Here is a 26,994-nt window from a genome sequence, read left to right as displayed (position 1 = left end):
TAAAGCCTCTTCCTTCTATCATAAGTTTAAGATATTTTGATGGCACCGTGAAGCTAAGTTACTCTTGACTTCAGTTGCTCACCTTTTGTCTACCCAGATACTCTTTATTTAGTTATATCCCCCTCAGATATCCCACAGAGCAGCTAAACATCCCGTTGGTGGGCAAAGTCCAGGCTGCACCTTTGAATCACCACAGGTGAGTGAAAGAGGAAGTTACTGTTTCCCAAGAGTGAGGAGGGAACCAGAAAATACTGAAGACCCTGACTGTGAAAGTACTGAATGCTAAATATAACCCCCGGGGGATGAGGTGCTGAACACACCAGCTTGTTAGGTACCGACAGAAAATACAATTACTTCAAATTACTGTGCGGTGTCACTGATCTCATTATTCAGGAATTAAGATCAACACATACCCATTTGTAAATTCACTGCACCAGACCCCACTAAACTCAGGGAACTTGATCTCCAAGGGAACAGCCACTGAGCTATTTGGGACTGCTCAAGTCAAACTTATTTTATGCTACTGTGATTTCCACAATTTCAAAAAAAAAAAAAAAATCCCAAGCCAACCTCTTCCCTATGTCTGAGCAAGCCCTTGTTTGAAGCAATTAGTACTGGACACCATGCAAATGAGGGTGCACAATACCACAAGGTTTAAAAAAAAAAAAAAAAAAAAAAAAAAGGTTTTTCTCCAATGTTACACCACTATCTTTTAAAAATCAATTAACTCCTGCTATGATGTTCCCAAAAAACATTCCTGTTTCAGCAATATCATACCACATCCCCTTCAAACTGATCTTCATTGACTGAAATGTTTCTAAAGTGCATTTGCAAGAGAATTGAGTAATTGCCTGTAAAGCACAAACCTTCCTGGCACCACCCAGCTACGGTTCAGCCACAGAGCATCTGCTTCTGCCCCTGCTATATAGTCATGGCCAGAAAAGGACAGCCAAATGTAAATCCTGACTTAAAAATATCTTATTGCTAGATTAAACATAATCTAAGGCCTAAGAACCAGGGTCTCCTTCCCTGGACTCATTTTAAGTTGAGGCTCTCCACACTTGATTGACTTGGTTAAACACTTGAATTTTCTGTTTTAGAAAGCTCATGTCTGTGAGAATAAGACTGAAAAAAACTACTAAACAAAAGAATAATGTTATATCCAAGTCTAAAAAATATCAACTTTGAAAATTATAAAAATTTCAAGTGATAAAGTGTATAACACACATTTGCAAGATTAAGACTTTGCAATTTTATTATGAGTGAAGGTGGGAGCAGACAGGTATCTTCATACTCAGCTTTAACACTTTCTGGAAAGAAATTGGAAAATCATTCTCAGGAAGATTGAATTCTTTACAACTTTGTTGTACTTTAACCATAACACTCCAAATTATACCAGAAATCAAAAATCACTTTGCTAAGAGCTTGCAACAAACAGAACACTACCTGTGTCATCCAGAGCATCCTGTGTTTCTCCATCATCCGTTGATTCCAATTCTTTCACAAAGTTTGAAGGAAACATTCCTGCCTTGCCATTCAGTGTTCCACTCCACCATCCTTCTTCTACCTGTATAGAAATGTTTTGCATATTACCAATGGAGTAAAAGGAAACTCCTATCAATTCCATACCAACTCTACAACCAACTTTGGGGAATGTTCAAATTATCACGATTTCTTTATAAAGAAACCTACCAAACATGTAGAAGCATTAGCCAAAAAGAAGAGGAAGAAAATAATTTAGTGTTAATTTCATCACTACAGCAATGATCCTAACAGGAGATTAGCCCCATTCCAGTTCATCCTGAAAAGCAGCAAAATGTTCATCAACTTTCTCAAGACAGAATAAGAGGCACTGCACATTTAATACAATAAATAAATATTAAACTATTTATGAAATACAGAAGAAACTTTGAGTCTGTGTGTCCATGGAAAATCTTATGTGTTCTTGCTGTCCATCTTTCTTTTCCTCTGTCTTGTCCAGTTTCCACCAGTCCTGCTCTCCGACTGGCCTCATATCCACAAGGCAGCTTCACACAATTTTGATCAAAAGACAAGTTTCAAAGATAAAATTTCTACAGATAATGTTGGGTAGAACAGAGAAAAGTCCTTAAGGACTTTTTCCATATCAGAGATACGGAAAACTAAACTACCCACTCCATCTAGCAGGAGGCTGAACAGCACAGCCTGGTCCTACAGGCACCACAGGGGCAGGGACCTGCCCATCACAGCTGACCAACCTCGCCAACTCCACAAGGGTTCTGAGGTGGCACACAGCAGTCCTAAGGCCAGCAATACATTGGAAAGTTTACCAGGAATAGCCCACATGGGCTAAAGCAGAATAATAAAAGGCAGGGCAGGAAGAGGTGATGGGATAAAATTATGCGAAAGAACTAAGAATTGTGCTCTTTGAATTTATGAACAGTTTTCAAAATGTCTTAAATTCAGTTTCTTTACCTAATGAGCAATTGTTCAAAACTATAATGAAGATAAATTTTCAGATTCTTTTATTTAGGTTGCCCTGTTTTGAGACTGGAAAGCTGTTTTTAAGAAAGGAAAGCAAGAGGAAAAGGAAAAACAAACCAAGCAGCAGCTGTTTGCATTATCTTTTTTTAGCCTGGCTTTTTAGGTCACTATGCCTGACACACAGGCACAGTTTTTAAATGCCAGTCCACCTCCAGGCAAGCAGAGCCCAAGGAGAACCTGGCAGCTGCAGACACAGGCAATGAAAAGAGCACTGTTGTTTTTAAAGGCATCCTGGTGTGAAAATACAGCTTTGTTGTGGATGGTTCAAACTCAAGAGTCTAGTCCTCTGAAACAAATTTTAAGCACAGATTACTGGCAAGTGCTGCCCAGGCTCTGGCACCTCAGGTTTTATGGAACACATAACAGAAAACTAAAATACAAATGCTTTGACTCACCCACACTGCTTACTCAGGAGCCATGAAAAAGGGACTTTTAATGGTTACAATACAAAACATTACTTGAGCATCCATTTATTCTTCTGCCAAGAGATGTGGTCAGCAAAGCACTTTACAGCAAAGCGATGCCAAGTCAGAGGCACTCAGGAACAAACCCAAAATTTCTTGGGCACACTCACTTCAGCCTCCTCACCATACTGCCTTTATATAAATCCTTGACTACACACAAACCATATGGCCAGAAAAGGTTTCTTTCATCAATGTTAAGACACAGGCTAAAGTAGTTACCAGGCTTTGGTGGAGAACATCTGCACATCTGTTAGCAGCAACAACACAGATGACAATTTCATAACCCTTTTCTTCCATTACAAAATATTATCATCATATGATCCAATTTCCACAAGAGGGAGGTACAGCTCTGGTACACACACCAAATTTTTTTTTTTTTAGTGTGAATCCCACTGATTTATTTGTATGAAAAACTCAGACTTCCAAAGAAAAAATGGTGAAGAAGGCTGAAATAAGCAGCTTTAGCAATCTGCTGTATTTTTTTTTACAAAAAACTTCCCTAATGATGTTATATGATATTTTATTTTGCTTGAAAAAGCAGCATGTAAATACTAAAACTATAATACTACAAAAATAAATCTGCTATTTAATGCTGCTCCTGACAGGCGAGAGGGGAAGATAAAGGAGAAACATAAGTTTTAGAGCAATGACACAGTCACCATGTGCACTCTGTGCATGTTCTTTATGTGTAAAACCCATGTGACATTCTATAAACAAAAAGCCCTGTGAATTCAGCCAGTACATAGCACAATTTTCTTCCCAAAAGTTACTTCTGCTCTCTTCAATATCAACAATTAAATTTTTGAACACATTTGCCTTCACCTTTAATTTAATGATCAGTGGTGTCATTTATATCAACTTAATTTACAAAAACCACTCAAGGGCTAAGTACTGAATTATTCTCAAGCAACTGATAGAGCCAATCCCCTCACAGAGCTGATTTTACCTTATTTTCCCCATAGAAAGAGGTGAGCAAACAATTTTTCCTTGAAGTAACAGTTACAAGTGATCTCCATGTACAGAAACAACACCTTTTACATATAAACAGAAGCAAACTATCTCACAGTAGTGAGGACAAATTACCTAAGACAAGTTATCCCAGCATATTGCACAACCAGTGGAGAGTATTTTTTATAATTTTTTACATTTCTGGTCCCATCAGTACATGGGACTAGTTTCATGAAGCAGACTGATGCAGTGTACACCTGTCAGGTCTCTTCCACATTGCAATGAAAACAGAGTGCAAACAGCTCTGTGATCATAGTAAGCTGCACTATTTTTCTATCAGGTGGCATTTCCCTAAAAATTTGTCAAAGAAGTAGCAAAGACTGGGTAGTACAAAAACATATTTTCAAATCATTAAAACAGGAATACACATGGCAACTTACAAAACAAAAATATTAATAAAATATAATCCACACTTCCTTAAGAAACCGGATGAGGAAATGCTCTGATCTTTTTATTCTGTTTGGCTACTTGGCCACCTCTGGTACATGACACCACACACCTCTCTGAAATTAATTCCAGCTGCTGACACGTGCAAGCAAAAGTGCCATTCCCACAAGACATACTGCACGTGCTCTCTCATGAATGCTTACACTGGATCATCCAGTCACAACTGCCAGTGCAGGCACCATCCACAAATTAAACTGCTGAGGTTACCCAGGAACACTCCTCTAAAAACACCCACACACAAAGGTATTTATGAAACTGAGTTTAGTGAGCAGGTTTTGCAAGTCACTTGCTCTGTCTACTCTCAGATATTAAATTTTGTATTAGTGCAAATGCATGTAAGGGCACAGTTTTTTCTGTGCTAGGAAAATGGAAGTCTCCTTCCTGCCAACTGTCAGGTTAGCACTCTCTTCCAAAGAGAGTCATGCACAGGAAAATACAGTCTCATAAAGCTACTTAAAAAGCACCACCACCAACACACAGCTAGAAAAAAAGCTTCACTCTCCTTCCTCAGAGCCACAGGGAGGCAGAGATGGCACCAGTGAAGGTCAGAGCCTGCTGTGCAGAGGTTTTCAACTGAGTTCTAAAAAGATTCATTCCACAATCACTCTGATCTTTTCCACAGCTTCACTGACATATTTCACATTTGGAAGAGACACTCCTCTGACACATACAAGCTTCCCACCACTGCATTGAATGGAACAGATACCAAGGAAGCACATGGGTAAGAAAATATAAGAAAACACCATTTCAACTCAATGAGTTTACAATTGTCAAATCAAGTCAAATAACATTTTTTACCTATACCAATTTGGAGTACATCAGCCTAAAGAAAGTGGCCCAAAAGTTTTACGCCAAGTGTCCTAAAGCCAAGGATCACACAAACAGGACCAAAGAACAGCAAAACCCTTTCAAAAAATGAATCTGTGTAACAGATAACAATTTCTTCTAAACAGCTAGCATTCATTGTTTAGTATTAGATCCTGAGAGAAAAAAAATCTACAGAATTATTAACTTTATCTGTAAAAATACTACTTACTATGTGCTATTTTCCCAAAATGCTAGCAACACAGATAATCATCCAAAAAAGTGGTTTGATTCTCAGCACATGAATGGCCAGTTCTGTGGAACAGCTTACCTCATCAATGATGTCAATCACATCCCCCAGCTTGAGTTCCAGCTCATCCTCATTCTGCGGGATGTACTCAAAGAGCACTTTGCACTGCCGCTTCTTGGACCCTGATTCAAGGGAAACACCAAAAGTAAGAACACTTGTAAAGGAGAACTCGTCTTTCCTAGACTCTGCTCCTGAAGACCCAGAAACCATCCCAAAAAGTTATGTAGCTTTTGATCCTGATTTTGTGGTTTGATTGGATCACCTTAGGCTAGGGAGCCGTGGTTTTGATAAATGAACACTATACCAATTACCAACCTGCTATAAAAAGCATGCTACACAAGCATGTCAGGTAAATCCCCACTATAGTGATTTCTCAAGCTATTTCCCAACCAACATTTGCAATAATGTCAATCACTGCCAGTTAGTACCCACTTGGAAGAAAATGTGCAAGTTTGAGCCTCCAATCCTTAAGTAATCCTGAAGGCAGGAACAACTTCTGTTACGCACCACCTTGGAGAGCTTACAGACTTTCTAGCCTCTCACAAGGACCTTGCTAAACACAGCTCTGAGGTAATGCTAACACTTGCTGGGCTCATATTTCAAAACCTGAACTCATTTTTATCTGTGAATTAAAAAAAAAACCCTACCTTTTCTCAGTGCCCATATGGCATCTAGCAATTCATACTGTCAATTAGCAGTCTTTGACAAAGGCAAGATTAAAACCAAGTGCAGTTTTTAGCTGTTTGCCCCATATCATTAAAGTGCTGCAGACATTAAAAAGGCAAAATGACATCCTGGGAGGGAAGAGCATTGAAGTGGCTTCTGAGAACTCAAGCCCTGCAGCCACAGTGGTGTGAACCCACACTGCCTAATTACTCTGCACATATCCTGGAGCGCTGCTGCTGCTGAACCCAGACAGTTTATGCACTTTTCCTTTACACAGGAGGCCATGCCTTCAGACCTTTTCCACAACAGAGCAGCCAGCATGCTTTTGAAGACAATTATCATCTTGAGTTATGACCCATGCATGCTCTCTTATCCTCCTCAAAAACAATCTGCCACAGTTTAAATGAAAATATCAATCAAAAGATTGAAGTGGTAAAGCCTAAGCTTACAGGAGCTGTGTGATTTCCATGCTCTCTCTCTTATACTTTGTACTCCTTCCACACTCAAGCTTCAGCAATTAAGATTAGCTGTGTAAAAACATTTCAAAACACAGATACCGTCTCCAAGACTGATCCTTGTCTTTTTACAGCACTGTTCAAAGTCCAGAGCAAGGCATTTAGAAAACACACCCAGCATCCTCAGTACATATAGGCCAGGCATTGGAGTAATATTCAGCACCTAAAATTTCTCAGAGAGGGAGCTCAGCAAATCAAGAATTTTCTACATGCTGCTATATGATCTGTGCAAGAAACAAATAAACCAGAAATATGAAGCTTTATGGGTTATTTCTAGTAACACATAATTGCCCACATAATATACCCTGCTTTTACCTCCACTGGAACTCATGCACAAGCCCAGAGGGATTGTTCAGTTCAGAGTAATTGCAATAAATGTTTCAATAGCCTTTACTGCCTCCTGCAGCGCTTTCAAGGCTTCTGCTTTGTAGGAGATTAACTGATACCAAAAAAAGGCAAATAAAAAAGTCACTGCCATTTGGCATAAAGCTGATCTCAGTCTTCATTTTCATAGTGTAATTATATCTAAATGGGGGGGGGAGGGGGGGGAATCCATGGATGCATTTCACATCCAGAAACCTCCCTCTCATCTGAGGTCTGTTTCCAGTGACACAATTTAGGAAGTACTGCCTCCCACTTCTGAACATCCCTAGAATAACCTAGGAAGGGAACCTGTCCTCTCAGAGAACAGAACTCCAGCTACACGTGCTGCTGTAGGACTGCTGGGCTGGCAGCCTGCAGGCAATTCTGTCCCTTTCCAAAACAACTTGTCTGGCTTCAGGTTTTGTTTGTTTTGTACAGGGTAAAACAAATTTAGCTCTTTGTTGCTGTTACCTAGCACACCTTCTGTATTTTCTTTCTGCTGAACACAGGCAGACATCTAACTGATAGGAATTCTGCCTGCAGCTTACCACCCACCTGACACAAAAACACCTGAATTCAGGGAGAGCTGCATGAAAGAAACTTAACTTTGTTTTTAACATGGTAAACCTCATTTTAGCAAGTGAACAACCAGAAACACATAGACAACTAAGCTCTAGAAAGCAAGTGATTGCCCAGGCACAGAGCAAACAGGATCTGCAGGAGCTGTTCAAACAGTCTTCCAGAAAAAAGGGAACAGCAAGTGAAATGGAAATGCAGAGACTGTCACTGCAGCAGGTAAACAGCTGTGTGCCTAAAGGGAAGTGCTTGAACACCATTTTCTCCAGAAGGATGAGAGCAGCCAGAGCCTTGCAGAGTTTGAGACCAAGCTGTACCTTCTACCCTGGCCACAGCCACCAGCATGAGGATGTGACAAGGAAAACATGGGAACATTCCAGGGTTAGGGTGACCAGAACAATAGCTGACAGCTGAACTGATATCAGATCATGTTCACAGAATCCTACAGTGTCCAGGTGGAAGGACCCATATGATCACATTGTTTCTCTTTCAGAGCCTGACTGTATTTGTCTAGGAACAACATTAATCTTTCAGGTTGGATTTTTCCAAAGTCTGCTGTGTAAACACCCAACAGGCACCTACATGCTTTTGCCAACATGCACACACATCAGAATCACTAAAAAGTGATTTTAAATCCTTTGTTTCCTGGAACAAAGTCTCAAAAAATTTGTAAAGGTGGTGGTGGTGGTGTTTCAGGGTTTTGAACAATAACTAGTGGAATATAGGCAAAACCTCAAAGCATAAACATGCCAGAACCAGTAAGTTCTGAACTCTTTTTTTAAAAGCAAGCTTAAATCATAAATACCTTCAAAATCTTTTAAGACAGAGGAAGCCAGAGTAATTTAAAGCAATATCTTACAAGAGATTGGTATGACCAAATACAAATCACAAGCCCATTTGCTGGCTGCAGGGAATGGTAAGCTTTCTTCTCTAGGCTTTAGTCACCTTGATATAAAAACTGGCATTATAACAAAGAAATCACAGCTACAGAAGCACCAGTGCTACACTCCTGCCATCCTGTTCATTAGAACAAAAGGAAAATTACTATTTTTTGTTAACATCACAAACTCCACCTTATTTCACACCAGAAGCGAGCTTATCTGGAAGAATCTGAACTACACAGTGCTTCCTTGTCAAAGCCCTGAATTTGTACCAAAATGATGTTTTCATGTTTCAACTTTTCTTTTAAAATGACCACAGGAAAACTTTTGATTATCATGAACAGGCCTGCAAGCTCTCCACTCAGGTACCTGACAATACAAAGAGAGCTCACATGAAGTTACAGAGCTCTCTGACATCTGGAATAAGTCTAAATCCTGTTCACAGGAAAAGTCATCCCTATAACTGGTGTTAAAAGCTACATTTAAGCTTTCTGTCCATACATACAGGAGCAAAATTTGTCTTTGAATCAGTTTTTCCTCCTATGTTTCTAGTTTTCCACATAACCCTAAAACTAAGTAATGCATTAAATAATTCATGTTTATTTTGAAAATACACGTCAGCAGCATGTGCAACTGAAGGAATTGGAAAGACCACGTACTCTTCTTGAAGCCTTTGGATGGGGGATGAGGCTGAAATCCTCCTGCTGGAAGCCCATAGCTGCTCATACGCTGCACAAGGCTGGCTACATTGCCAGATTTCTCCCTCCTGAGTGGCACAGCATCATCCTTGGGCTCTACATCCTTCTTAACTTCCTGAAACAAGAGATTTAAAAGACTCAGAGGCCACTTAAATCACCCAAGAAGTCAGTGGTTTTAAACAGCGCGCCTTAGACTAAAACATTTCAGGTACTTACCCTTTGGGATATAATGACATATTATTCTCAAAAATCATGGCCTTCATTCTACAACTAAACATACCCAAGACTGTAATAAATTTGACCTTTCCATAAAATTGTGTTAGTAAACAGGTAATGTCCTGAGAAAAATTACAAACTGTGGCAGCATTTTAGCCATCTACTGTAAATCTCAGAAAAGGAGTTTTGAACCCAGAAGTCTCATATTACCACACTCATGTAACAGATTGTATTTGAAAACATTTTTAAGAATATAAATATTAGTGACAGACCTTAGGGTGTGGTACTAAAATATTTTCATACATAAAAGTGTATTAGGTGATCATCTCTGCCCCAGAAAACTCCAAGGTGTTTACAGATGAGAGATGCAATTGCACTGCTGAAAGATGTGAGCAGAAAAGAAAGTGAGCTCCAAGAAACAGAGTGGGAGCAAGTGAGGGGAAAGATTTAAGAGGAAAATATCAGAGATACCATTTTTCTGGTTAATGTCTCCTACTCTCCTAATCTTTCTAAATTAGAATGTTAGTATTGAAACTGATCGTGCCAACCAAGACTGAGAAGCCTATAAACAAGAAAGCACCACTTCTTGACAAAAAGGCCAAGCAGCAACAGTCACTCTATTGCATCAGCTCATTAAATGGGATTCTACTGGAAAACAGATATTCTGAAAGAAGGAAACCATCCCTTTGCACAATAACAAACCCATTAAGTCGGATCAATGGCCCATCTATTGCAGAACACAGCTTCCAGCAGCCAAAATCCCAAATGCTCTTTAGAGCTCCTGCAGCTCAGATCCTCCCGTGCTCCCAGAGCACCTGCAAGGGTTCCATGAGGGAGATGGATCGCCTCCCCTCCCTCCTGTGCCTGCAGCTGGAGCTGTCTAATCCCTTTCTGCACCCATGGTCCTGTCTGCCTCCACACCATCTCTGGGGATGCAAACACCCATAAGTACTTGCAGCTTTTTGTGATCCACTTCAGAACAATTCTTGTATCCACCATCAGTACCCACTGGTTAACAACTCCATGAGTTATTGCAGCTGTAGCTGCAATAAAATATTTAATACTTGAAAACAGAATTGGCAAGACATATATATACACTTACTCGTGTCATGTGAACTCTTGAACATGAACTTCAAGACAATAAAGCCCATATGCTGATAAAATGCCAAAAATATGAGGAACATATTCCCCAGGACCTGTCTGTCTGGTGCTTTTGGACCATTAAAGCCCAGCTTTCTTACTTGTAGCTGTCCAGCTGGAAAACTCAACAGGTCTGAACACCCACTGATGCTTTCAAACGTACTATGAACCTCAAGTTAAACAGACCAAAGCATCTTCCAATTTCTCAAAAGAACAGAGCAAGACTGCAGACAGCAGGATTTTTCCTCCCACTCATCTACATTACATAAAAAAGGCTTTTTAGAAAACAGCCGAGTAGTTCCTGCTGTTACTCTCCTTCCTCCATAGTGACTTCAGCTCCGGAGATCTTGGCTCTGCTGAGAGCCATCCCATCTTCCAAGTTCAAAAAACCCCAAAACTAACAAAAACTAACCCCTCTTGAATAGCACAGTATCCTGTCTACCTCTCATTTGAGCAGACATTTTACGTTTCAAAGATTTTGTCATTCTCAGGCCTACAGATTTTTTTTGGCCTGTTACTTAGAAGTCTAATAAAACTGTAAGCAATTAAATTTGGTTACAGTTGAAAAGTTTGTCACCTCCAAAATATCATCCTAGCTGCCTTGCTGACAAGGCCATTCTGCTCATCTTAAAAACATACTGGTGCTTGAAAATATGCCTAGAGTGCTTCTGCCTGCCCCTGGATTTTTAATTTTTTTTTTTTTTTTTGCTATTCAATTTATACAGGCTCTAAAATCTCCAAGCTGCTCCAGGAACTAGTATTTCCCCAGGTTTCTCAATTGAAACACTTTCCAGTAAAGAGTCAGCTCCAGGCTCCTTCCCGAGGTCAGCACTTTGCAAAAGACTTCAGAAGCAGCTGCTTCAATTGCTTTGTAAAAACACAGAGATGCAAAATGGAAGTGGGGAAGCCCCACACAGGCAGTTTGGTCAAAAACATGACCTTTTTTTCTTTTATTTAAATTTATTTATTAGATGAAAAAGAACAAAAACCAACACACACACCACTTCCATATTGTGAGATAAGCATCACGTCAATCAGTAATTTGAATTAAACAGACAATATGCTTTTAAGTCCAGCATCAAAGACAGCAAAATTACGGATAGGTTATAAATAATTGGAATTTATTTCAGACAAAAGCAGCACCCACTACAAAAGACCAAATATGCAAAACCAAAAAGAGCAGTGCTTGAACAACTTTCTTGCCAGGCTTGAGTCTCCATATGAAGTAGTGACAGGTAGAAAATACTGTGGGTCTCAGGAAGTACGGTGGAATTACATTAAAAAAAATAAGACCTAAAATAATTCTGTGTATAGTTATTACATGCAGAAAATCTTGCTGCCAGTGCAAAGGCTGAAGATTTACTGGTGAAGAATTTCCTCAGCAGACATCCAAAAGAACAATCAGACAGCGGGAGAGCCTGGCAGCACCAGGAAGGTACTCTCTGTACCTTCCTACCACAGCCAGGATAGGAAAGCTGTGAACACTTCAATATACAGCTAAGAGAAATCATCGTAATTCAAGACACACAAAAGCAAAGAGGATGCAAGGAGAAGTTCAAGGTTACTGTGATAAAAACAGGAGCAGACACTGCAAATCCATCAGATATACAAGGAGCAGACAGGGTACAGGACTGGTACCAGTCAGGTTTGAATCAGAGTCGACAGTGAGGTTTTACTTTGTGTATTAAAAAACAGCACTGGAGCATCACATGGAGCTGCTTTGCAACAAGGAGAGAAAAAACAACCACGTGACAGAGTTCTGCCACAGCAGGCAGGCATAAATCTAGTTTTGACAAAGAACTGCAGAAGGTGTCAGTAAGCAATACCTAAATGGGCCAGCAACTGCTTTTTTCATATTTAACCCTCTATAATATGTCATATTCTTGTAAAGAAAGAACTGGTTTTTTGTTCTCATTGTTAAAGACAAACTGCAACATTAATTATCCTTCCTTGGGGCATTATAAACCATACTAAAATTAAACCAAACTGAAACAAATTCAGGAATCCCTGGTCTCCACACCTGCATGTGGTCCACTACACCACAACCCCGCAGTTCACATCAGTCTTCTAACAGCAGGGAAGTGCTCCAAGATTTTCAAAAGCACACAGGATCCTCTGATACACACCCATCACCCCTGCCAGCATCTTCATTCTGGACATCATCCTTATGACTCCTTTCACAAAGGAAGTAATTTCTACACAAAGACAGGCTGGATCTCTCAAAACTGAAAATTATTGATGAAAGCATTAATTCATGCCTTATTAATAACGTTAATAAGAGTTTGCAATTCTTACATCTCTTCCAAACAGCTTGCTTGAACTTCAGTGGTTGGAAAATGACACTGCCCACAGGTCTCACCTCTGAGGTACCACTATACCCAACCTGAACATGCCCAAGGCTCCTGTCACATGGCAGTTTTCTTTCTTTGTATTTGGTGGGTTTTAAGTCAGCCTTAAACCCATATTATCAGAGCAAGTCTGTGTTGTGAGAATACCAACAAAAAGCTCCAGGACACTTCATCTTTTTCCCAAGGTGAGGCCACTGACAGCTGCCAGCCAGCAAAAGCAAAATGGAAATATGACATTAACTGCAGCTGAAAATTTTAATAATTTTATTCTGCCAGTCCACTGCAGTTCAAGGCTTGTCAGTGTTTCCATGAGCAGCATGATTTTGCACATTTATGAGTTCACAGTACAAGGTCAATACAGACTGTCTCTTGGCGTAAAACACACTCCACTGGGAAGCAACCACCCACTTGTTCTGTTGTGAACTACAGCAGTAGTCATAAAGGTCTGAAGTTTTCATAATTTCCACTGAATGTGTATTTCACAACACTTACAAACTCACTGAAGCCTGATAGGCAAAAAACAAGTAGAAAAATTTAACTACCAAAAAAAATTTTAAAAGTGGTTTTCGCTTTAATTGCCTCTGTCACAGTTTAATAATCCGTCACAGAAATGCATATATGTTTACAAATAAAAATCGCCAAATCATTTAAATGCAGCAATGGTGATGCAAGAACTATTCTTTATATGCAGACAAAAATGCAACACATGTAAATGCATGCACAGGCTCATGATGCTGTTAAAACAAGCGAGTGCTCCTGACCTACTTCCGAGCTGCCTCCCCTCCAGCAGCCGCCTGCCCATCCACGGCTCCAGCAGGGACAGCTGGATCCTCCCCACTTCCCTCGCCAGAAGCCGAGAGCTCTCAAATCAGGCAGGCAGCGGAGATGCAGAAAGCAGGTCAGAGTGTCTGAAAGGCCAGGAGTTAAAAATATGAGGTCTATTCCTGAATTATGGGCCACAGAGAAGTTCATTATCCAGCAAATCTAAATCCTCAGCTAGGTTCTTCAAGTATACATGCCTATTAAGGCTTCAGCTGCCATCTCCTCCTATATATGCCATCATACAAGGAACAATCATCTTTAGACTTCTTACATTAATTCCACTGTAGCATCAGTATGTGCAAAAATGAGTGCATTACTCTTAGTGGCTGAGTACATTTTAAAGCAAGATCTCAAGCAGTAGATAATGGTCTCAATCTCTAAAGAGGCTGAGCTAAAGAATACACAAAGATAAATCTCTGAGCCTACATGTACAATTATCTCATCTCTTTTCTTCCCCATCAGAACAGCAGTGAAGAATCCATGGACTGAAAAATTAAGTCCATGACTCATATTTTAGAGCATAGAAAATAAGTAACTCAGAACTGAACCTGTTATTTTACAGGAGAGGGAAGAATTTGAAGCAGGCAATAGTTCTCTTTATACAAGTTCACAGCCTGCAAAATGCCATTTTTGGAAAAAGAAAACACATAGAAATGTGACTCTATATAAATACATATAAAAATCTATATAAATACATATAAAAATCTGTACAGTTGCCTACAGATTGTCATCTGTAAGCTGTTCAAGAGCAATGAAACCTCAGTTCTCGGAGCACAAAAATCTTCACATAACTAATTATTTAGGCACCACATTTCCAGTTTTAGTAGCAGCAACAGACAGGCAGGCACATGGCAGCCTTAACAGCTCCAGTCACTTAAATCTTAAATATCCCACATCCTTTCATTTTGCCTGTGTCTCTTCCTTGAGTAGAAAATGATTTCTCATCCTCAATGTTGGTGCCCAGAGGCAAAATATTTAATAAAGGCAACAAAAGAAAGATGAGTAACATGCAGCTGTTTCTACCTGTCTCATTACTTTACCTGACCTAAAGGGAACCATCATGAAAATCCATGAACCAAAATAGCTGAGAAGCTGCTGAGCTCTTTCCCCTGGGGAATTCAGGAGATCAGAGCAGGTTCCACCTCCCAAAAGAAGAGCTTGGCTGGGAGAGGTCAGAGGCTGCCCCTGACCCTCCAGAGAATTAAACATTATCCTTGAAAATAGAAACAAATCGCCTAAAGGTGAAAGCAGCTACCATCTGAAGAACAGACAAGATGAATAACCTTTGTTTGCAAGATAACTTACCTCCTGGAGAGTGTAACAGGTGTCTGAGTTGATTTTGGGGAGCTCAATTTATGGTTGAAGTAGGGAATGTTCAACGTGAATCAGTGGGTGTAAGTGCTGACCCACCATCAGGCTGAACCAACAGAGGCAGCAGCACTCCCTGCCTTTGCCTCTTCACAGTCTGACTTGCTGCTTTCTATTAAACCACACCCACATCACATAACATGGTTTAACAAGTTAGCAACATTTTTACATGAGTTATAATCTATGCTAAATATAGGTATTTTAATAATACTGTCTCCTTGTGTGGGAGGAAAACAATCATCAATCAGGCACGGTATCACTTTTTTCTCACAATATGCAACACGTGGGATCTCCAGGAGTATGAAAAATTAACTGAATTGCTGTAGATTTAAGGACTAAAACCTGAGTCACTGAATAATTGTCATACTTGAAGGTCAAGAACAGACAAAGAGCTGAACTTCCTACATAAGGAACATTCTGTAGATGTAATGTAGAAGCAGGCTTGAAGTTTCACATTTTGATACAGATTATAAAATGCATGCATATAGTTTTTATATATACAAATAATTCAATTTTGTCATGGAGAATTGGATACGTATAAACTTTGCACCAAGCAAGTGTCAAAACAGAATCTGACATGAAGTCTTGTTAATATTGGCAAAAATACAAGAGACCTCAAACAAAACCTGAAAGTCCAGATGCAGGAAAGGTCAGCAGTCAGCTCACCAGGTCTACCAATAGCAGAGCAAGGAAACCTAAATTAACAGGAGTAACTAGAGGAAGCACAGATCTTTACATCAATGTTTCCCAACCATTTAATTAAGAAATAGTTAATTTTAAAATACTTCTGAAAATAATACCTTATTTTATGGTGTTGCCATGTTCATAGACAGATAAAACCATTTTAAAATACTGATTGCAATTCTTCTCTATTATATTTGCTAATACGCATATATGAAAATTTAATTATATTTCTTGTAATTATGTTATAGAATAACAGTTAATGTCCTGTCAACCACCAGCCACAAAATAGTGCCTCAGATCAATGAAAACAAGAATCACACGTGGCAAAAGGCAAGACTGAGCTCCAACTCTACAGCACATGTGTTTTATCAGCTTCCCCCACATGGGAAGGCAAGAAGACATTTCTTTCCCTTCTCCCAGTTAATTGCCTCTACTGCTGGTCAGAGAAACCAGCAACCACACAGGTTCACTTTGATGTTCAACTCAGAACATCCCTTGTTCCTTCTCACCATCATCCTTTCTGCCTCCATTCTGTCACCCTCAGCTTTCTTCTTCCCTGCATCCTTTTTCCACGGCACCATCTCATTGCCTGTAAAACCTTCAGCATTTCACTCGTGGCCACAAGTTAAAACACTGACATTCACATCCCTTCACAAGTCTTGCCTAGGACACAAAATTAAATGCTTAAGAGATTGCCAAATATGGGCTAAAAATATAAATCTGGAGTCTCAGTGGATATTAGAAAAGGTTTAAATATTAGGTATTACCAGAGATTCATCCATTAACTAACATTTTTAACTGAAAATGCATCCTGCTTTCTGCTCCTGTTTTGAAAGCATCTATGTAATATGCTTATCACCATCAGTTTCTATGAATTCAAAAGCTTATTACACCAAGTCCAAAGCTAATGAATTCACATACATACACCAAACTATATTTTTACAAAGTGAAGAGCACCAAAAAATCTTGTTAAACCTACAAAATATTTACCACAATAAACTTTCAGATCAGCTCATAATACTGAATAAAGCCAGTGATCAAAAAACACGTACACTTGAAACTCATTAAAACCACGACAGCAGAGAAGATCTAACTTCCCCCTCCAAAATGATGAGCCACCAAACAAAAAATTCACAATTGGTGCAAATATTAAGAGATGACAGGACAGAGATGAGCTACCCTTGTGCAGGTTTAAGCATAAGGTTACTTCATTCCACCTCATAAAAAAGCAAAAGAACCGATTTAATATTAACTGTGTTGAGTGTACACACACGTTGATTTATGAGACATATGGCAAAGGACTACAATTACATGGCTGGAATGTGCAGCCAGAGCCTCTTGGGATGTAACAAACATTACAGCAAACAGCACCTGGTAACTGACCTCTTTGCTCTTATCACATATGCTAATTCCATAGCGCATATTTATAGCTCTATTTTAGACTTCTGCACACAGGGAAAGTCTAAACTTAAAAGTCATGTTCCTGCACAAGCCCACTCAGTCCGTGCTGCCCGAAACACCAGCAATGCTTTGTGGAGTCTGCTCAGTGATGGTTGCAAACATCTTCTGATGAAGCACACCCTGTTTGCAGCCTCCAGGCAGGGAATGGTTGGCTTGCTCCTGTGCTTGGAGAGAAAGCTATAAAATTACATATGAATCAAGTGTAACATCTAAATAAGGATGGACAAAGGAGCAGACTGCTTCACATTATTACAGGAATAGGGACATGTATAAACCTGCTGGTTCTTCCACACAAACCATCACACTCAATCAGAGCAGCTCTGGGAGTATCCAGGAGTGTGCTGTTACCACAGAGCAACATCACAAGCTGATATGGCATTTAGAAAAGCAAGAGGCACAGGTACAATCAACAAACTTGGATAACTCAAATCAGAGGGAATAATTAGCACATTAGGCTGTATTCACATAGGTCATTAATCACATTCATCAGCTTTATCCTGCTGTCCTTCAGAACAGCACCTTAAGTTCCCCAAAGTTCCCTATCAGTGCTGCCACTGAGTCAAAATTTAGAGACTACTTCCACTTCTCTCATGCTCTTAACAACACAACATCAACATATATATATTTCATCATTGAAAATATACTAAATATTACAAGAACCATCAGTGTTTTCCCCATTTTGTGTTCATATTTAGCCACTAAAGACTTCACAACGCCACAGATTTTTACTCTTGCAGTGAAACAATAGTTCGCAAATGCAAAGTGAAATCTTTTTCTCAGGTGATTTTTTCAATGCCTTAAAGCACAGGTCACCTTGGACAGAGAAAGGGGCACATCATTTCAACGAGTTTCCTTCAGTTAAATAGTTCACTTTTGAGGACAGCATCTGTGACATTTCAGATCTAACAGTCCATCAAAGATAAATATTTCAAATAGTCAACTCACTTGCGTGCTCTTTCTTACAAAACAAGACACTTATACTGCCTTGGAATATGAAATAATTCATACATCCCCAGCCAACACCAACAAAGGAAATTCCTGTGTGGACATGGCAACAGCTGAAAAGACAACCTGACACACAGGTGCCCACAAATGGCTGTGTGGGCAGAGCTGGGTCAGTAAAGGCAGCTCTACAGTGCTAGATCAAATACACCTCCAGACTTCCCCTCTTCATGCCAAATATAGTCACACCACAAAGGGACTTCACAGGGTCAGGACCCAACTGATCTGAACCCAGGCAGTCAATCCAGTGACTCAACAGGAAAAGACACAGGAATAAGAATAAATCATGGTGAGCTCTGAAATACAGTGAAAATGCTGATATATCAGTGCCACTGGTTATATCTGTCTGTGTTTTCAGTTGATTTAATTTTTGTTACTGTTATTTTTAGAAACAATAGTTTCCAGATCTTAAGCAAGGCTCACCCAAACGAATTACCAACATTCCAGTTGGAAAAAAAATGTTTCCTTGTTTATTCCAGCCAAAACAGCTTGATAGCAGAGACTTGTCTCTCACCCTGCAAGCACAGGAATCGTTATCACCATTCTCACAAATCCCAGGCATGTGCCAATGGATGGGATTAGCAGGTGCAGCTCAGGCAAACCCACAAGGTACCCCCTGAAATTACACTCTCCTCCAGTGGCCCTATTTCCCCCAAAAGCCTGAAGAAAAACCAGCAGGAACAATGGCTTGACACCATAATACTGGTAACAGGTGTTAAAGCACCAGCCTGAGTGCTCAGCTTCACTCCTTGCCTGAAGACAGAGCCCAGCGCTTCTCTCATATACTCAGTACTGAAACTGAAATTACTTAATATGGCTTTCAATCTCACATGTAATCTTTGTTTCTGAGAAACAAGAACTGCCAGCTCTGAAGCAAATATCACCTTACCAGCAGAGCTGCCTACTCTGCCTGAGAAGCAGTGCTGCTTCGAGCACTCTGTGTCACCTCCCTGCACAACCCACTGCTAATGGTGACAGCTTCTTCAAAGCAATAATAAAACAAAGGAAAAGGCTGCATAAAGTGAAATGTAATTTGACCAACAGGACCAATAACTACATAACTTGTTTTCTCCAAGCCTTACTTGGATGCAAATATTTTGGACAGAATACTTTAAGGAGCAGATACCAACACTTTGGAAATGGGTATTTTATTCTATTCCTTAAATACATCCTACTTATTTCAAACTAAATGTGTATGGCTTAACCTATACCCATTGCTTAAAAGTTTATTTATTAATCTGCTTTTTTAACTAATGTTACTACAGTTTTTAATCATGCCCAGATTAGAAGTAGACTAGAAGAGTCTGTCTTGTCTGAGATCCCTCCCAACTCCATGATTCCTGTTTAAAGTTCTGGGTGAGGTCAACTTACTATTTCTGAAAAGGAATTAAGGAAGATGCTATGCTTGAAGGAGCTTTCAGACAAAACTTCTCTCACCAGCTCAGAGCACACTTATGTTTAACAGCATCCCTCCAGTGAGAACACAGGACAGAAGCAGCAAACACAGGGTGCTAATCTAAAGTATTCATCTAGGGGATGATGAAAAGGGAAGAAAAGAGGCTTGGGCTGTGTTTTGTTTCCACAAACACACAGATCAGGAAGTTGAACAGAAAGAATCAACTAAAAATAAATCATCCTTTTAAAAAGGAACTCTTTCTGCAAGCACAGTAGATGTCTGCAATCTCTAAGCGTCTCCCTATACTACAGAAGGGGACACGAGCTAAACCAACCCCAAGTAATTTTATTACACAAACAATTCTAAAACCAAGAATTTACACCATATACTAAATAAACCCTCAAAATCATATTGCAAGCATAAGTCTTTAATTCATGCTGTTTCCATTCACTACCCCGAAACACAAATTCTGTTTACAACATTTGATGTTAAGAACATATGGAAAATAAAACAGGCTTACCACTTCCAAGGACATATTTGCTCAAACACGCCCAGTGTTGCAGGCTTTTTTTATTTAGGGGGAGGAAGAAAAATGTCACAGCAAGCAAAGTTCACGTGTTAAGCTGGAGAGGATCCAGGCTCGGCACTAGAGCAGCAGCAGCTGCTCACACCTGTACAGGCAGGAGGCTGTCCCTGCACCAGCTCCAGGGCTGAGGGACTGCATGGCCCAAACTCACTCAGAGCCGTGCCCAGCTCACTCACCAGAACGTCCCAGAGCCTGCTGGCAAACCTCTCTGCCTTAACCGATGAAAGCTACTGATTAATCTATCCACTGCTCCTCCCTCATCCCAGTTACTGCCTTGAGCTTATGATCAAACTGGTTTTACTACCATGTAAAGCCTATTACTCACATTACAGCTATTTACAAAACTAAGATAGCAATAAATGAAATAAAACAAGGAACTTCAGTTCTTAAAAAAAAACTTCTCAGCTATGCAGGGACAAAAACCTTAAGCACTTTCAGTTATCAACACAACAGGTGTCTGCAGAGTGAATAGACCACAAGACAAATCAACAAAATGAATCTTGGTCCATCTTGTCAAAGTAAATGCAAAAAAGGGTGTTAAGACTCATTGGGCCAGAGAAAAGAGGGAGGTCCTGGGGATTTTCTGAAGGAGGGAAGGCCTGGACTCTTAATCTTTACTTTCAGAGAACTTTTCCTGTATATTATATAAAGTCTAGAAGCAAATGGAAATAAAACCTAACCCAAAACAAAAAAGTCTTACATATTCCACACACATTAGTATCTCAAAAAACCCCACATCTAACAGCATTACTACACTTCTCTTAATCACACTGGAAACAAATGAATGTGTGCACATTTTCACTATGATGGATTTTAGAAAGGAAAAGCTGCTCTCAAAGAAAACAATAAAAGTTTGCTAGGTTCCATTGCTAAATCCTTTCAGGAATTTATGAAGTTGTTTATTTTAAATTGCCCATACAAGAAGCAGAAAAATGGCAATAACAATGTCAGAAACAAGAACTCTAATTCAACCCCACTCAAAGAGGATATGCACACAGTTTAAACAGGAATTTCACACGAGGTTTTGTTAATAACACTGGAAATGTGTGCGCTCCAAAATCCAGCTCTGCAACACAGGCAGAACATCTTTAAGAAGCTGCAGCACTGAAAAGTGAATTCAAGGAAATGAGCTTCACAAGCAGGCAGTGTAATTGTTTGCACTTTTTTTTTTTTAACTCACTTGTATTCAACTGTACATTTACCACCATCTTCTCATTTTAGGATTGCTTTGGGCATCCCACACACCAAGTTCACACCCAGCCTCTACAACACCTTCCACTCCCCACCCCATGCAGTGGCACTGCACAGTAGTACCTGAGGATGTTTCAGAGGCTTTATGGGGTTCCCTTTAGCTAAGTCTACAGTTCTTTCTTTTAAAGCAAAATGATGCAAGTAGAAATCAGCACCAAGAACTGCACCTTTTGGGATAGGCCATCTCAGACTGCTCATAAACCCAGCAAGTGATGGGATCACAGAAAACATCCTGGTCCTAGCTGGCACCAGGAACCAGACATCACCAAGCTCTGATCATTCTCTAGACCTCCCCATCAATATGCAAAAGGCTTGAGTAGAAGCCATTAAAACCAAACAAAAGTTACCAGATGGTGTTATAAAGCACCAAGCATCAGCATCACATCAGTATCCACAGGAAGCTTCCATAAATTCCCTTCTCCATAGGAGTGTTTCAAAGTCACATAGTGCTTAGCACACGCACACTGTATAACAAATTAACTCAATTAAAAACAGTCTCAGCTTCCTCTGCTGCACTTCTGACAGCAAAGACCCAACTGCTACCACTACATGAAAACAAGCCTACCACCACAATTTAAAATTATTTTGCAATATTTAAAAGACTTGAGAAATTAAAGGAAGACCTAATCAAAAAGCTATTTCCTGCTTTAACAACCCAAAATGAAGCTGACAGCACTTAGTCATACTTCAAACAGAAAAGATAAATTTCTCAAAGCATGAGATGTGGCATAAAATGGCAGTAAATCCAATGCATGGGCAAAAGGAAGGAAGAGAAGGGGACTGATGTGCTTTAGCAGTGAGGATATAGTCTCAATCTGGGGCATCCAACATATTCAGGCAGCATGCAGCAATAATCCTCCTGTCCACATTTTGCTTGTCCTTCAAACATGCAAGAAGCAGCCTTGTGCTGCCCGACAGCCAAGAACAGTCTGCAGCTGGCACCAAGGCAACAAACTCTTTTCCTGCCCTCATACAGCATGAAGAGACAAGCTAACAAAATTAGCAAAACCAAACTAGCTTGAATTAGAACTTTCCTCCCAATTGTCTTTCAGTTGATGAAAATCAAAGGCATTTATTTAAAAAAAAATTATCTTCTCTAATAGCATCTAACATTTGAAAAAGAAAACATGTTCATCTTTACCCAGTTTAGTCTGTCATATTTATTATGTTTTTAGATTTTACACATGAAGGCAAATCTAGTGGATAACACATGCACTTTCAGCTTCAAACTTTAATCTTTTCCAGATCAGCACAAATTAAAATTTACCATCATAGTCTGCATGGAGAGGCTATATCCTGGCTGCAGTTCAATTCGTAACAAACCAGTGTGTATACATATGTCACCAAAGAGCCACCACAAATTGAACCACATAATGCATTCAGGCCATATCCTCATTTAATGCATGAAATTATACTCGTAACAGAAGAGTAAGATGATCCTTTCAGGAAGTAATAAATATTTATGTACAGCCCTAGAATTTTGCAACCAAGTATGTAAAACTTAGTGAAACCCTCGGTACTGCCCACAGCAATTGGTGTTCTCTGGTCACATTTCTGTCCCCTTTCAGACTTTTGTGCTCCTTCCCTTTCATGTGGGCCATGAGAAGTCAGCAGTACTCATCTCTTGTCAGCATCCTCACTGTTCTTACCACTCCCAATGGTGGAGGCTCCCTTAGCAGCAAACAAATAAACTCATCTCTCCAGGGACTTTCCTCATTTACAGGGCCAAAGTCCAGCCCTGCTTGAGCTCATTTCCACCTCCCTCCAGCAGGTCACCCACACCTTGCAGGTGTTAACAGCACACCAGGCCAAGAAGGGACATGTGAGTTTAATTGCTGAGTCCGGTCATAGTAACATCCCACAGATCCTGAAGCATGATCCAACAGCCTACTACAGCAGCAAATGAGAATGGTTTGAGAGGAGGCACAACAAACAAACAACAACACACCACCAAAACACTTTACTGCAACAGCTTTCCCAGAAATAGTCTCTCAAACTATCACTACCTGTTAATTAACTTTTACAAAGGAACTATAAATTGACCATGAAGAAAACACACAACTTTCACCTCCCTAACAATTAGTGCTTTCCCATGATCTCACCACTGCACAACAGCCTTCCAGCCTTAACATATTACCTTGAAGAAAAGTTCCCAAGATCAGCCTCATAACTGCACTCAGCTCCAGCACCAAGAAGGCAAGTTACCCCTGTTGTCATGAAACAAAAGTGATCATTTTCTTCTACACAACTTCCCTTCTGTTTCTCCAAACCCCTACGCCTTCTAGAAACCTGATTGTCCCCTGTAATTCAGGACATCCGACCATGCCATGCACATGTGAGCAGCTGGAAAGTTAAAAATACCTGCAGCTGAGACGCCAGGATGGAAATAATTTTCAATAAAGTTTAGAAAAGCCACAGCTGCAGAAGGGAAAGAAAACACCCAACAAATATGGTAGTTAACACAGAAACATGTCACATCCGACCCATCTTTGCAGCAGGACAAATTGATAACACACAAACCAGCAAAGAACTGATGCTTTCTTCCTACACAGCATTTCAGAGCTAATTAACAACATTATCACAGTGATCATCAAACTCCACTTGAGGTCAAATCACTATTTATACAGGATTCAAAACCCCAAAAATTACTTCAAACTAAACTACCAACAACTTGAAAATGTTAGACAAGTGAAAAGCATTTGTACAAACTTTCCCTTAGTAGGAGACCCTCTCTGAGAACAACTGGATTGTTCCCCCATCAGTTTTAAAAGAAAAATCTTAAAACCCCTCACAGTAAGTCATAAAATAATATTTTCACTTTTTCAATTTTTCAGAAAAATTCTAAAATTCAAAATATATATAAAGAAGTGTTTATAGCACTGGACCAATATCCCCTTCAGTTTTACAACATGAAGGTAGCACAGTAAGAGACACAGGATATTTCTGGTTTGCAAAGAATTAATTTCACTTCAAAAGGGGTAGAAATACCTACATTCACTTGGACTATGTGGAAGTGTTACACCAAGGAGTTTGCAGAGCCACAGAAAAGGCAGAGCCAGCAGCAGAGTTCAGGGTAAAGCAGAATTGCCCCTTCAAATACAGCAGCTTGATCCAGGCTGAAGAATCCACATCAGCACAGCCTGAGGATGCAGGTTTTCATTACAGATGAGCTGAGCTGTGACCTCACTTTGCCAACTCTCTCATGGCTGGATGTCTTCTGTAGGGGTAGGTTTAGGGTTTTCTTATATTTTTGGTTTTTTAATCAGTTCATCACACTAAAGCAGGTAACCATGGCTACAGACAACTTGGTTGAAGTCAGAGTGAAACCACATAACGCAAGGATAGAGGCCAAAATAAATGCTACAGTAAGAACAGATGGCAGAATTTATATTTTACAAATCTTCAAAAGCATATTAAAAAAATGTCAGCACCTTGAATGTCTTCCCGTTAAAAAAAAAATCCTGTTACAAATACAACTTTTGTGTATTCCAACTATTTCAGTAACAATGATCCAGCCACACCATCACAGTAAAATCAAGCCAATGCAGAAAACTCACCTTCACAAAATTGTCAGGGAACATGCCCCTTCTGCCATTTAACTCCCCTTCCAACCATCCTTCTTCTTCCAGTTTTTTCACATTCCTGATGACTTCCCCAACTCGGATTGTTAACTCATCATCATGCACTGCATCATAGTCATATTCCACAATATAGTCCACTAAAAAGGGGGAAAAAAAAACAAAACAAAAAACCATGCACAATGAATACAACCCAGAATGGGAAATGCAACTTGAAAGCCATGCACATTCAGAAACCAAACCTAACAATGAATGCTAACAACAAGCATTTCCCTCACAGCAATGCTCATGTGTGAATTGTGACATTCCCATGCATTTTTGAGAGGGAGAAACAATTGCATAGGTACCTATTAGAATAAAGTAAAATTAGGAATAGAACGCCAGGTCATATTTTTGTGGTGGTGGGTGGGCTTTTGTTCATGTCTGGCAGAAGGAATTGCTGGCAATGTTTTCTTTTTCCCCACCAAGTTCCAGCTGAAGATTTACTAATTGTGAATCACTGCCCACAGGGCAAGTGTTTCTGATTCGGTGCCCTTTTGGGGCCAAGGATCAGACACTTTGTGTATGGTACATACTTGCAATGCCTTATTTATCCTCGTACTTGAGCCTGCTACTACGTTTGCAAAAAACTAATCGCTACACACACAACTTTTGCAGGCTTGATCCAAGAAATGCAATATAGCTAGAAGGTGTGTGATTGACAGTATCATACAACTTAAAGTGCAAATATATAAAAAAGCGCCCTCCTTCAGAGGCATTTGGTTTATATGAAGTAGAATAAGCAAGTGAGCTTTACTTTTGATACAGTGGAGTTTACTCAGAGGAGCACAGCAGTGCTCACACACTTGTCCATCTGTTGCACTAGATCCATGAGAGTTGTTCACTGACAGCTTAAGGCTTGTTTGGCAATAAAGACCCATTTGTTCATCAAGAATTCTGTTCATGCCTGAAATTTCCACAAACCTGCAGCAACCAAATAATCTTCCCTCTCACTCAAATTCAGTCAAATAGCCAGGCACTGATAAATGTTAAAACCTTGTCCTCACTGAAAGCTCCCTCTCCTCTGAAGATCACAGTGCACAAGAGCACAAGGCTAAAAGACAGAAATCTTGAATGGTTGCAGAAGTTTTTTTCCCAGGTTAATCTATTTTATCAGTGCATAATAATACCCAACAATTAATTTAAAATTGAAGGAATCAAATGAGAAGAAGCATTATTTCCTTGTGTAATTAAACCAATCTGTAATTCCAATCTGTGGGCAGTTTTAATCACAAGTGCAGCTGCAGTGATTGCAATTAAGCCCTTATCCCTTTGCTGCCTATGGACAGCCAGAAAACCCTTAGCAAAAAACAGAACTACATGATGGTGACATGAATGCGAGAGATGCTTGAATTATATGTCTGGCAAACTATTTTCTGAATGCACCCATTAACAAAGGAATCAGTAGACATAAATGTGAAGACTTAATTTTGCCAGACTTAATTTGAAGACTTTTAAAGACTTAATTTTTAAACTTTCTTCCTTTAACAAAAAAAAATTATTTCTTATGAGCATAAGTCATCATAGAGTTACCTGCCTATGATACACACCTGGAACTTCCAGCACACACTTTTTCTACTCTAGACATTTATCTTTGCCAAATGTACTCTTTAAGCTTCTTTCAAAACATCCTATTCCCCCATTACTGCCTTCAGAAAGCACAGTAGCTCTGTCTTGCTTCTGCACAGAACTGTCTCTTGAATGGCTGACAAAATATTGCCAAACATACAGGAAATTCTGGCAGTCACAAATCATAAAGACAACAGCCATTTGTCACCTAAGAGTCTGCAAATGAAAACTTCACCTTCCAACCAACTCAACCCAACCATTCTGGAAACCTATAAATGT

General features: G+C 39.7%; 1 protein-coding gene across 8 annotated transcripts in view; it reads right to left on the bottom strand.

Moving 5' to 3' along the window:
• CD2AP (CD2 associated protein) overlaps positions 1 to 26,994 on the bottom strand; it is a 132,734-nt gene that overhangs the window by 29,246 nt on the left and 76,494 nt on the right. For 5 of the 8 annotated variants that reach the window (XM_072926303.1, XM_072926302.1, XM_030269957.4 and 2 more), the window contains 4 exons: positions 25,087 to 25,247; positions 9,217 to 9,370; positions 5,578 to 5,678; positions 1,447 to 1,567 (listed from right to left, as the gene is read on the bottom strand). In XM_072926303.1, the coding sequence (XP_072782404.1) occupies positions 1,447 to 1,567; positions 5,578 to 5,678; positions 9,217 to 9,370; positions 25,087 to 25,110 (400 nt within the window). In that variant the 5' untranslated portion in view covers positions 25,111 to 25,247. Of the gene's footprint in view, positions 1 to 1,446; positions 1,568 to 5,577; positions 5,679 to 9,216; positions 9,371 to 15,086; positions 15,234 to 20,212; positions 20,485 to 25,086; positions 25,248 to 26,994 lie in introns of those variants that run through there. The other 3 variants (XM_041714985.2, XM_072926304.1, XM_030269958.4) reach the window with 3 other exon arrangements.

Source organism: Taeniopygia guttata, chromosome 3, assembly GCF_048771995.1.
Source record: "Taeniopygia guttata chromosome 3, bTaeGut7.mat, whole genome shotgun sequence".
Lineage (NCBI taxonomy): Eukaryota > Metazoa > Chordata > Aves > Passeriformes > Estrildidae > Taeniopygia > Taeniopygia guttata.
This window is presented reverse-complemented; position numbering and strand designations above follow the sequence as displayed.